A 14,104-nucleotide genomic window follows, 5' to 3' on the forward strand; every position below is an offset into this window, starting at 1 on the left:
AATTCGGACGATCGGTGGTTCCTTCTGCGCGTTCCATATACGGCCCTGAAACTTGCCGTTCTCGGCACGCGCGACAGATGTCATTAGGAGGTCCTCGATAATATCGGAATCTCTTAGAGGAGCGCTCTCGAATCCTGTATCGGTAACGTGTCCCGTTAGAGGGCGGTCCGGTCCCTTATCGCTCTCAAATATGCGCGGAATTAACGGAGAAGGGACGTCGCAAAGGTTGCAACGTCACAGCTTATATATTATACGTAGAGTAAGTAAGCGGTTAAAATCCACAACAGAACCGTATCTCAGAAATCATTTGTGTGTGTGTGCTATCACCCGACTGCTGCGGCCAAATTTCGTTTGGCTCATATTACTGTAGAGTAACACTTGTGTTTACGAATCAGTTTAGTTGTAACGTAGAAGTGAACAGGGAAACTTATTGTACGACATGTCCAGTTTTATGGAAAATACAGTTTCTACAGGAAATCCGAATTCCGAATATGAAATTAAAATGTGGAGTTTTTACGATATTTAAAAGATCCTAATACGTCTATGATAATGCTCAGTAAATACGATGATGTACGAAGATTATTTTATAAATTTAATACACCAATTCCTTCATCGGCCCCATTTGAAAGATTATATTTAGTTTTGCGGGATTAGTTCTCTGAGACCACGCCGAAGTTATCTAACAGATTCTTGTTTTGAAATATGTACGGTACTGTAGGCAAATAACCGAACATCTTGAAACAATATTTTGAAAAGGTAAGGCATTAAAATTCCTTTTTCTTGCATACTTTCTTAATTACTCTTTCTTCCCTTAATAATTACAAAAAAATTAATATTTCAGATGACTATTGTAAGTAAAATACTATGAAATACTAGTTGAAATAATTAATTTTCATATATCCTTAAAACAATATTGTTTCAAATATTTATTCCTAATACATTCTACGAAAACTATTATTTCAAATAATTATTTCTAAAACATCGCACAGCAAATGTTACATCAATTAATAGCTTCAATACATGTGTAATAAATCTTATTTTATAAATATTATATAAATAATATTTTCAATACTTTTTCTTTGAATTAGCCCAGCACTGTCTCCAACTAATCTAACAAAAGTGTGAAGGCAGAAAAATACCCTGTCTGGTATAAATGACAGAATACTACAAAAATTACCAAAAATTTTAAATGGTATTTGTAGTAATGTATAATAATTACATTCACCTTGTAATTATAATTACCTAATCCCTATCGATCAATTAAAGAGTTGGTAGTAATGTCTTAATTTTTATATAAAACTTTGTAGACCTCTTCGTGATAATATTTTTAAATGTAAAAGGATGATTGTATAATAAAATTTATGAAACGAAATAACAATTTTCTGCGAGATATGTACGTCATTTGGTCATAATGTAATTAAGAAATATCTCCGCTAATGTTTAGATACTGGAGTATAATTACTGCAAAGATTTAATTTTTTGGAGTGGGATAATCGAAAACCTTCTGTAAAAAGGCGGACCACTGCTTCAGCGCAGACTTACATTGTAACGTTCTCGACGTTCACAGAATCTCCCTGGGAGCCCGTGGTCGTCGTTTTGTCGAGAGAAAAAGTTTCGTGGAGTTTTCGTAAGAAAGCAAGCGAGCAACCAGTCAGCGTTGGATTTCGCCGAGCTGCCGAGCGGAATGAGCAACGTCGAAGACGGAATACTCACCAAAGGGCCAGCTGATAATGGAGGATCGCATGGTTCGGCTGCGACATGTCTCTGAGGAAGTTGGCGAAGTTGTAATGCATCTTGGCGTTGTGGGGAAGGGACCGCAAGCCCGCTCTGCAACAACGCGACTCCGGGTCAGACAAAACCACCCTCTCGACCCAGGACACGACCCCAAGTTCTTTCTCTTGTCTGCCCCGTTATCTACGATAGTTACGTTTCGTATCGTCGCGCACACGGCCCAATTGCTCTGCCCGCGCGAGGGCGCGGCAACTTTCGGTCATAGGTGTGAGTACGGGCCTGGCGCGGTGCCACGAGCGTTGTTCGAGCCCTGACGGAGAGCCCGTCGTAAATCTTCTCGGAATTACTTCGCGATTTCGTGAATCCGAACCCCGCGCTACGCCGCGCCGGGGATCCCCGTGTGCTGCGAACAGCCCGCGCAAATGACTGCCGAGGAAATTTTGATGACGCGAGAGAATCCTCGACTTCCGAACCCGTTTCCTCTCACCGGAGGATCCGTACTCCGTACGGAATCTCGCTAGAGATTTTCCACCATTTTAACCGGTATTATCGCGGTGATACCACTTGTAGATTGTATCGGGATCCTGGTGCCAATGAACTCCATTCTATACTACATTCTATACAGTCGCGATCAAAAGAAGTAATGTATAAAGAGCTGTGTACAATTACAATTGAATTACTCCATTAATTATCATTATAAATAATTGCATTCTATTAAATTAACTGCAATCAAATTACAATGGAGTTCGTAATTCAGGTTCCCATTCAATTCAATTAAATTATAATTCATTTTCACAATTGAAATACGATTACGATGCACAATGTAAATTCGAATTAAGGGGGCTTTAAACGGTTCCAAGAATCAACGAGGTGTCAACGAGGTGGGACAAACGAAATTTAAAGGACTGTCGCAAAGGACTCTACCGTAAGTAACGGAAGGGTTTCTACCGTAACTGTCAAAACGTTACCCCCGCCGTTTGCCTGGGAGGTCACCCTTGGAACCAGTCAAGCGGTAAACACGTAACAAGGGAAGGACCCCAAATGACCGACTTCGATTTTGATAATTTTTTGTGAGATGATGGTATATGGATCCCTAATTATGTATGCAAAATATTAGGTGTAGTTACTCAATAGTTTTAAAGATATAAACAATTAAAGTTTCATACCTGTGAATCACGCAACCTGCTTACACGGCTAACGGAACTTCGAAAACTACAGCTGAAATTATGGTATATCAACAAGATATGAAACTTTAATTGTGTATATCTTTAAAACTATTGAGTAACTACACCTAATATTTTGCATACATAATTAGGGATCCATATACCATCATCACACAAAAAATTATCAAAGTCGAAGTCGGACACTTGGGGTCTTTCCCTTGAAAGACACGCAAGTACACACGTGCGCGCGCACACATACACGATGACACAGAATACATTGACATGATTTTTGTTAACGAAGTAACAAATGCGTGGAGTGTAAATTATCGAAACAACAACGTAAATAATAATTTAGACTTTTGGAGTCTTATTTGAAATAGTATACAAATTGGCCAAAGGAATAGCATCTATTGTTTCATTCTCAAAATCAAAACTATAAGACCCCTTAAGAGGATGTTCTGGAGGTACAATGGGAGACAAAAGTACAAGAAATTCAAAATCCATCAATATATTGGCAATGAAAGCCATTTATGAGTACATTTTGCATTAAAAAAATAGATTAATTTAAAAAGCTTTCGTTTAATTAGTGAATTTCATGTTATATTTATTTTTTAATCAAATTGTCTTCATATTATAAAAAATTGTAAGTGACTTTTGCGAATAATTGTACCCTCTGATTGTAGCTATATTCAGTGGCCTACACAGTTGTCGCGTTTCCATGTTAGTGAGAAGGACAACACGATAAATTTGACGTTTTGTAACAGTTTATAATTTTTTGCTCTGTGACTGTTTAGTTAATCCTAATAAATTTTGAACATAATTAATTACATAATTTTTACTATATATAAAAAAAACTGGAGTTTCTATTTGCGTTTTTTCAAGGTTTAAATAGGGTTTGAAGTGGAATTTTATTAATTCTCCATAAGAAAAGAATTCTCTATATGTAATTCTTAAACGGTGCAGTGAATCGAACCCAGACTTTGGTAATTGCATTAATTTAGTAAGAATTATATCTTGTCAAATTTTCAAAAATTTTGTTGCGTTTTTATATACCTCCAGAACATCCTTAAGGGGATATACTCTTGGGTCCAGGATTGCAAGAGTGCGGGATGCGCCTTCTGATTTCTCAATAATGCAAAGATGGGGTTTTTCAGTAGTCAAAAGCGCTAGATAAAAGATCAATCTAGGTCGCAGTCGCCCTCAGAAGTCCTATTTTTACGTTTACGAGGCGTAATTTTCACTATTCGGAGCGTAATTTGCATTATTCGGAAGCATAAACCTGCGCATGTTGCTATTTTCATAAAGATGTGACAGCTATATGCTGCCAAATAATGCAAATTGCGCCTCTTAAACGTAAAAATAGGACTTTTGAGGGCGATCGCGGCCTAGATTGATCTTTTTGAAGCCGCATCCCGCACCCTCGCAATCGTAGAAACGAGTCTATCCCCTTAAGGAATTAAAAAATCAATATGCTTTCCACACATGTATTAATAAGAAATATAAAACTATGCGATAAATATATTAACCTCAGTAAAGTCTCCCTGGATGTCCAATCTCTATTTCGAAGGACCGTCTTGTAGCATCCCAAGATCAAAAGGAGTGCTATTCCAGCTGTTATCATACTTCTTCTGCGTGGAATCGCTGTCCAGGTAATTTGCATCCCGTAAACAACAAGGAGGATCCATCCAACACTGTAAATTTATTATTTTGTTAGCACTTGTTCTGCTTCATTTTAATTCTAACTATTCTAGCTTACTTACAAGGGAACATATTCAGATGCGAAATTCGGATTTTGATAAAACTTTGGGAGTTTATAGTTCTTTGAAAAATATTTGACACGTATTTTTTTTTATCGGCAACCATCCACTTTGAAGGGGTGAAAACAGCCCTCAAAGTTGGGGGTCAAAACCATACTTTTTGAGATATCTCGGAAACCAGAGGTCGAAAAAATTTGAATTTTTTTTTAAATTGTGTGTTTTTCAATGGGCAATGTAGTCGCGCAAGAAAATTTTAACAAAAATTTTTTGTTTAAACAATATATTAAAAATTTGATTTCTTTTTGTAGTTTCTCTTATTTATTGTTAGTTAATTTTAATGTAAACTTGGGTGCGTGATCTTTGATCCAAAATAGGGGATACATGTTTCAGGATTTTCTTTTTTTTTGCCATTTAACAATAATTATGCATAATGGAATATAGTCTTGCACCTGGCGTGTGGAGGAATTCTGGCTTGTTTTATCGAAATATAAGCATTTAGTATAAACGTATATAGTATTTTAAACAATACCACTGGATTACATGTCGTTTATTGTTTTATCAGCAGCTAAAGAAGGTGGCGCAGGTACCAGCGTGACGCGGTGCTAATTACCGCGGCGGAGTAAGGAATAAGTAACTGCACTTTTAAAAAAAAATGTAAACCTACATTTTTTGACTGCATCAATCGATGCAGTTTGTTGTGCTCTACATAAAAGTACTAAAATACTTATGCCCTAAACTTATTCGTTAGGAAGTTATTGAAGCTAAAAGTTCTCTGATTTATAATGGAAAAGAGTGCAGTTGCATTTTTCTGATGCACCGATGCACGAAAATGCATAAAATTAGTTGCGTAGTATGCACCGTCTGATGCCATTCAACTTTTTCTTATAACATTTTCCTCTATTCCCGACCGTTTAGGAGGTACAGGCTGTTCCAGTTGCGTGGGACACCCTGTATAGTCACTATTTCATGGGGAAATATATTACATCCGTCAATTAAACTAAACTAATTAAATTGCATGTGCAAAGTTCTAATGCACAATTACAAATTCTTCACTGTATTACATGTTATTATTTACATTAAACTGTTGTGAATGTTACTTATAATAAGAATTTAGTTTTAGACGAAATTAATTTGGAGGATATATGTACTACATGTATGTATTATATGTATATTCCACATAAAAGCTTGACACATGAATATGTACGTCAAATAACATAATCGGAATAACCAACCTGACTGTTTTTGAAATATTAAAAGAATTAATTTACCAAATGACATGCAACAAAGATTTTGAGAAAATCGCAATTTCTAAAAAGCACATGAGAAAATAAAAAAGGCACTTTTTAATTGGAGTTAATTTTTAGTTGTACACATGCTGAAAATTTCATCGAAATCGGTTGACGCAGAAAAAAACGACACACATCGAAAGATATAAGAATCTGTAGATTTTAAGCAGAAACTGGCAAAAAGTCGTGAAAAACTACGATTTTCACCACTTTCAGTCACTTGTAGCTCGAGTACCGTGCCGAGCTCCACACTTTCTCCCCGACCGTCATCTTTCGGGGGGATGGTAGTGCGTAAATGCATTTTTATGCATTCTAACAGTCCTTAAACTTTAAAAAAAAAAAGAAAAAAGGCGCTTGTAGTTCGTGGATATTTTAATTTTGATTACCAGCTGTAATAAAAAAGTTTTTAGTAACTCATGTAACTCTTAGCAATTGCAATTTCTTCAAAATCTCTTTTGCACGTCATTTGGTAAACCAATTCTTCTAATATTTAAAAAAAATTAGGTCGTTAGCTCCAACTATAAAAAAGTTGTAAATTGCACTGTACTGTTTTAAAGTGCATTCATATACTTTCGTGAGTCACTGTAAATATGAAAAGCATGTGCGTTCTACGCAAAATGTACTATAGAAATATATTTTTAGAATCCTAAAATCAAAAACGCTTTCTTACCGGGTTCTATTGTTTTATCAACGCTTCCTATAAACGTATTCATTTGCAGAAACATTCGCTCCTTCGCAATTCCGACCAACAGCCATTTAAAAAAATGTATTCATATATTATCTAGTGAACTAACCCTTCGAACATCTCAAAAGAATTCAAATCGTTTGGTCCAATTTAAAAAAAATTATTAATTTTTATAAGGTGTACAAAGACTTTGTGCACCCACTGTATGGGTAGGTATTGGTTTGATATAAAAAACGTGATCGAAGTAATATTAAAATCAAGCGGAGAATGAATATTACCTTGGCATGTATAGCACTCGCTCCGCAACGACGAATCCAACGGTAATAAAAAGATTGGATGCGGGCAGGAACGGCAGTACCAGGAACATCCAACCAAGAAGAAGGGGCGGGTGCCTCTGTTGCTGCAAAATGAAACACAAGTCGCTTGTGTTAGTCGCACGTGGCGTAAAAGTGGTCTGCCTTAGAACGACATTGCCTCGGCATTACCAAGGAATGCAACGCCAACCCCTGACCGCGTATTAAGTAAAGTTTATTCGAAGAAAAAATGTTGTGTTTTCTCTTGTGTACTCTGAGGGGGTTTAGAATCTTGTCATAAATGTTCCTCAAGCACTACAACTCGTTAACTACACAACGCGTGAAATTTAAAGAAAATACTATTTGAAATATTTCTGACAAACGAGAGAGTAGAAATTTAATTATAATTAATTATAATTTAACTAATATCCTTTAATTATATATGGTATAGGATACCATAATTTTAAGTCGAAATTAAATTTAAAATTTACTTTATATAAAATGATTATTGAATCTGGCTGTGTTTCCGTTTACGTCCGTGCTCAGAATTGGATGAAATTTTGGGAATAGGTTCTTTTTTTACTAAAATAATGATTGTCAGAAGGATTTTTGGCGACTCAAAAAAAATTTTTTATCATTTCAATGTCAGTCCCTACTTTACCGACAAAATTTTTTTACTATTTTAATGTCACTCTAGAGTCTAAGTAGGGGTGGCATTAAGAATGATTCAATTACAGATCACATGTGTGAATTTTTATGGCGCTATGAGGTCAACAAAGCTGGTGATGATCCATTTTTGCAATTAAATCAAGATATTAAATATGTATATTCTGGATGTTAATATAAAATGTTTTCAAAATTCCAATTGTTAAACCAATTCATTGAATATCTACAATGGGAAGAATATGCAATCAGAATTAGCTAGTATTAGGTGGTAGGGGGGCGTCCACGTATACTATGATACAATGTCTGATTATATTATAGATACTGATTCGCGAAGCGACTGTCCACACCAAGAAACCTCATTTGTTTTGAAACAAATTATTTTACTAATGTCGAAGGTAGACCTTTCGAAAAACAGGAAATATGGATTAACTCCGAGAACGTTTAACAAAGATAATTTTGAAGGCAATGATTGATCTTGAATATTTCCCTTCATTTAATAATACACAAATTCAAACTATTTTACAGAGGTTAAACCACTGTTGACACGTACGTTTTATTGTGATTTTATAAAAGTGTGCTTTCAATCTGTGATTTTTGGTCACGAATTTACGTAAATTCAATAGAAAGTATACTGTCGATATTAGGATAACCCAAAGAACAAGTGATAAGGCAGTAGAGGCATAATATTAGTTTCTAAGCACGCTTGACATACCCGTTAGATACACGTACGATCCACAAGTACTGAACATACACACTAAATACACATTCAACAATCACATTAAACACAAACATTGATTACACGTGAGGTATTAGTCTGATTCGATTGTTCTATAATACCGACGGCACACGCTTCATTTAGAGTACAGGGTGTATAATTAGGGTGGACCTCATTTTTCGACCATGAAATTTTGGACACGCACACCCCCCTCCCCTAATATTGTTCCAAAATGATATATCCAAAGTTTTAGACCAATCGGACGTCGGCAAAACGTGCCACATTACGGTGGACTCGTTGTTTAATCATATAATCAAAAGTCTTTCCCTCAAATATTCCCATTCCTATAAAATTTCATGTTTTTCGCAACTTCATCGTCAATGTGGCACGTCTTCCCCTTATCAGATCAATTTTATCTTTTGCGGTAATTATTTTCTTACCCAATGGCACAGTTTCAGGGGGGGGGGGCGTGAAAAAACTCTTGCAAACAAAATTTTACCAGGTACAGTAAGGAGCAGAACTGATTTCACACACTTTAAATCAGAATAACTTTTATATGAATGGACCAAACGACTTCACAATTTCTCTGTAAGGCTAGAACAATCAGTTTAGTAAATGATGGGTAATAAATAAGTTAAAAAAATGCATTTGCTCGGAATTCTGAAAAACAATACTAAATATTGATTTTTACAACTTTTTCAGCTGGGCCAATAACGAAAATTTAAAAGATGTGTTTTGTTAACTGGTATAAATTATATACGCTCTGAAAATTTCATTGAAATTGGCTAATTCGTTTACGAATTATAAACGATCAAAAGTGGTAAAAAGGCCGAAAATCTTGAAGAATTGCAATTGTTACCACTTTTGAGCGTTTATAATTCGCAAACCTATTAACTAATTTCAATGAAATTTTCAGAGCGTATATAATTTATACCAGTTGACAAAACACATCTTTTAAATTTTCACTGTCACTAGCCCAGCTAAAAAAGGTGTAAAAATCAATTTTTAATATTGTTTTTCACAATTCCGTCCAAATGCATTTTTTTCAACAAATTTTTTACACATCATTTACTAAACTAATTCTTCTAGACTTACAGAGAAATTGAAGTCGTTTGCTCCATTCATAAAAAAGTTCGGATTTGAAGTGTGTGGAATCAGTTATGCTACTTACTGTATAGCTAAGGTCCACCCTAGTGTACAAAAGTCACAACTACCACAGCCGAATTCTATATTTCTGGATCGGTGGAGATTTATTAAAAAAAACTTGTCGCGCAATTGACATCAACCCTTATTTTCAAGGTCAAAATTATTTTTTATCGCATCGTATAGTACTCATCACGAACAAAAATCTAGAAGAAACCATGGGTCTCAAGTCAATCGTTCTCTTAAATAATGATTTGATAAGTACGACACCCGTATCAATAGGTTTCCACATTACCATTGAGGTACTATTGTAAATGCGTTTTTTTATGTGGTTTCCCCTGTAGGCCTATTCCACTCTGTTGCATGACAATTTCTGAAACTAACTTTGAACAATAAACACGGAAAAGAGATATATATATATATATACATATAACTTTGACAAATACTTCGATAACCGTTTCACTGATTTCGATTCCCTTAAAAATGATTTCAGACTATTTCAAAACCCCCTCGCGGCCATGATCGAAGAACAAGCTTCCGAGTATCAAGAGGAACTTCGCGAGTTTCATCAAAAAGTTCCTCTGAAGACTAGGGAAGAAAACAGTGTCGAATTTTTTTAAATATTAAATGAATCAAGATATCCTCTCCTCAGAAATTTCGCACTGAGAACTTTTTCAATGTTCGGATCGACATATCTGTGCGTATGTTCGTTTTATAAAATGCGGAATATTAAATCGGAAAAGCGCACCCGGTTGAATGACGCTTCTTTATCGTCTGCGATGCGAGCCGCGACATCTAATCTTTCATTTGATATATCTGATATTCCGAGTACATCTAAACGTCCACGACGAAGTTTGTCTGAATGACTGTTTAAAATTTTGGCAATGGAATTAAGAAGTAGTTCTCTCTCTCTCTCTCTCTTCAGCATTTATTGTTCAAAGTTAGTTTCAGAAATTGTCATGCAGCAGAGTGGAATAGGCCTACAGGGGAAACCACATAAAAAAAACGCATTGACAATAGTACCTCAACGGTAATGTGGAAACCTATTGATACGGGTGTCGCCCTAATGCGCCACGCGCAGTTCATACAGTCTGGGATATGTACGGGCCTGAGGACTAGGGCCGTTACGGAGAGCGAGACGTGCGGTGGGAAAAGGAGGCGGCGCGAGCCGAGAGCGGCCTGCAGAGTCTCCTCCGTGCCGACCACTGCCTTATTTGACTAGCCAACTCTTCAGCACAATAAGTGAACTTTGAGCGTGGATATCTCGGAAACTATGCGAGATACCGAAAAATTGAATCAAATCAATCTTGTGACACATTTTGTCAACTTTAATTGTGTTATAGAATGGTCTTATCACTAGGTCGCATAGTTTCCGAGATATAAGCGGAAAACCGATGAAGGAAACCTTCTACGTGCCCCCTGCACCCCGCTCGCCTCCTAGGAGTAGGGACTTTTAGTATGTTTACTCCTAACTAGTCCAAACAAAGACCCAAAGTTAAAAATTGTGTTTCTTCCATTTCCCTCTACAACTTTTCGTTGACTGGACTATAAGAAAATTTTTATTTTTAGTGATGACAGAAAGAATATTTCACACACAAGATCTTTTTACACGAAGTTAGAGGAGTTCAACGATAAACAATTGTATCGACTACAATTCAGTGTCTCAAGGTCGCTAATTTCGTGGAACAGTGTATTAGGAAACGTCATGGTGAAATTGGTCGCGTTCGCAGTTGCTAGTGACGGTATCGAACCAACGGTTTATTGACCGGGGGAAAATAGCGCAGGGATGATTCTGTAAGGATGAAGACACCGCTCGCCTGACTGGCTCTTCTTTTGTGTGTCACTGGTGTCTCGTTCGCGCTCGGACGCCAGGGATTTAACGAGCGGGTCGCGGAAGAGGAGTGTCGTAAAGCGCCCGGAAAACACGTCGAGGACGGGGACAAGGTTTTTGAGCGACTACCACTGACTGGGGGATGGACAGCAGAAATCACGCAACAACCGGGCTGGATTAAAGTCTCCGGAAACGAGATCACAGCGCCTGGCTTCGACCGGAACTGATTGAAAAGGGTTGCTTCTTGGCGTCGCGTCGCTGTGCTGGCAGACAGGTGGGGTGTTTGGACTTTGGATACACTGTCAGGGATCAAAGGTTCGCCTACTTTCGGCAATAAACCTTCAGCGTGATTTTAGTTCGTTTCACGGTGCACGAGACTTTAGCAACATCAAACAGTGAGTACATGTTCCGTCACAGTCACAGCAAAATTGATTCCTTGAGAAACGATTGCCAGTAACATAAACTTACATTCAGCTATCACTTCTCTACGTATTTCGAACTTGGACACATTTATTATATTACGATGCTCTATGACGTAATCGAGCTAAAACTTATTATACAGGGTGAGTCACCTAGAACTCGGACAAGCCGACTGAATAACTTGTATGTTTTTTGAGGTAGGAAGAAATGTTTCAGGCGAAAGTTATTTCGTTTCGAGGGGTCCATTAAGTATGTGGTGTACATAATTTTTTTCAGGTGGAGCTGCTTAGCTGATTTGAAGGTCAATCTAGTATTTTTAAATGGAACCACACATTCTGAATTTTCACGTTTATAGCTCTTTGCGAGACAATTTCAACGATATAGTCATTCAAGGTCAGTTAAGGTCAGACAAATATAAATTCACTGTGAATGCTTACGTTAGGGGATATTCTCAGCTTTATTAATGAAATCACTCAAAGAGGGTTGCTGGAACCCTAAGTAAATTAATTTCTTGTCTCCCATTAATAATTTGCTCACAATTTATTTATTTATTTATTTATTTATTTATTTATTGATGCCGTAAACCTAGTGTGAAAAGAAATATGTGAAATGCAGGAGGTAAGTTCGAGTATTTTCGTTTTTTTTCATAAAAAAATGTTAAAGTTAACGGTGTTTACCCGCGTAGTATCCTTGAATGAGTTGTTAGCGATTCAAAGTTATGAGGGATTATTTTTCAACCGAAAACACTGTTTTGCACAAGTTATATTTTTTTACGTTTATGACCAAAAATGACCTTGAATAACCTTGACTTATTACATCGTTGAAATGGTCTCGTGAAGGGCTACAAACGTAGGAGTTAAAAAATATGTAGTTCCTTCACCTGACATTCACCTGACCTTCACCTGAAAAAAGTTATGTATACCACGTATGTGCCCCTCGAAACCAAACAACCTTTCTTTTGATTGCGTGTTTAAGGTCACATGCACCTAACTGCGGTTAATAGTGACCCCTTTGGGTGTGTCGATGGTTTGGCACGTGTCTATATCAGGTGGTATATCCCGATGTCTTTCAGGAAGTTTGGAGCTTTTTTGCAGAAGTTCTCCGCTTGTAGTATGTTCAGCGGTCCTAGCACTTTGTGTTGTGCTCTTCCTGCATTGTATTTTAGACAGGTGACCAAGATATGTTCGATAGAATTTTTAACGTCATAGGCATCGCAGGTGCTTGCTTCGGTTTTGGGGGTGAGTTCATGCTAGAAAAGGTAATTATTATGAATGAAAACTTACTGCCAAAGGTAAGAAATGTATGCAACCTTATGTCGTCGAATTAGAATTTAGTCAAATACGACGTTTGCTAAGATATGAAATTCTAAGTCTGATAAATTAGAAATAAAGTTTCTTCGTACAAAGTATAAGTTTCAGAGTAATTACTAAACTGTAGATTTTACACAGTTACGGAAAAAATGGGTGGGTGCAATTTAACATAGTGAAGAGTTAAAGAGAATTCAAAAACATTGTAGTATTATTTTCCACTTATTAAGATGGTCAAAGAAAGACTGAATATTTTACCTGGCTGCTGTTTCTTACAATCGACGAGTAATTACTATTGTATAACGTAGGGCTTTGTAATGCAAGTTCCCGGAAATTATAAAAATATCGATGACGTCATTGTCAAGTCAAGTCGTGCCGGTTCAGACACTGAATTCGTCTCTGTAGAACGTATCCACAGAGACAGACACCGGTGAAAATATTCATGAAAAATATGATAAATCTGCGAGTGCAGTTGAAACATCAATTCACGCGCCCATCAAGACGAACAAACATGGCCGCGTGAAACGCGAACGTATTGAAGAGGAATCAGCGCCCGCGGAGCAAATACACGCCACGGAAGAGAAGCAAAAAGAATAACGAGGGAGCGAGGGACGTAATGTTCCATCCGAGAATGGAAAAAACAACGATATAGGTTCCACGAAAATACAGGAGACAGGGGAATAACTTCCGGAGAGAGACAGCACGTGAATCCTATCGGGATTGAAAGTGATGACTTAGAAATGAAGAAAGTAGAATCCAACGAATCGAGCGAGGAGACATTGAACAGTGTGGAGCTTTAATTTTGGAAAATGATAGGCTATTTAGCGGTGAGTGAGGTACAAGGTGTTCCAAAATTATATGTATGTCGTGACCACTATAGCGTGATTCTGACCGGTGGAGATCTGTTAGAAAAATAGACCGCTAAATTGACCCAAGGTAACCCCATTGAATTCCAAGGTACAAATTGTTTTTAACTTCATTAACAGTAGAACAGTAGAACATCGAGAACAGTAGGTCTCAATTCAACCGTTCTCTTAAAAAACGACTTTAAAGATTCGCCAACTATTTTATTCTACAGGGTGCAGCGCAAATTAGTCCCCACGATTT

General features: G+C 37.0%; 1 protein-coding gene across 3 annotated transcripts in view; it reads right to left on the reverse strand.

The window, feature by feature from the left end:
• Window positions 1–14,104, reverse strand: part of LOC143219220 (protein O-mannosyl-transferase TMTC1-like) — a 719,300-nt gene that overhangs the window by 138,877 nt on the left and 566,319 nt on the right. For all 3 annotated transcript variants that reach the window (XR_013011281.1, XM_076445179.1, XM_076445165.1), the window contains 3 exons: window positions 6,901–7,022; window positions 4,421–4,585; window positions 1,714–1,827 (listed from right to left, as the gene is read on the reverse strand). Coding sequence is in view for 2 of the 3 variants with exons in the window: in XM_076445179.1 (XP_076301294.1) it covers window positions 1,714–1,827; window positions 4,421–4,585; window positions 6,901–7,022 (401 nt within the window). In the remaining variant the exon portion in view is untranslated. The remainder of the gene's footprint in view (window positions 1–1,713; window positions 1,828–4,420; window positions 4,586–6,900; window positions 7,023–14,104) is intronic.

Source organism: Lasioglossum baleicum, chromosome 2, assembly GCF_051020765.1.
Source record: "Lasioglossum baleicum chromosome 2, iyLasBale1, whole genome shotgun sequence".
Taxonomy (NCBI): Eukaryota; Metazoa; Arthropoda; class Insecta; order Hymenoptera; family Halictidae; genus Lasioglossum; species Lasioglossum baleicum.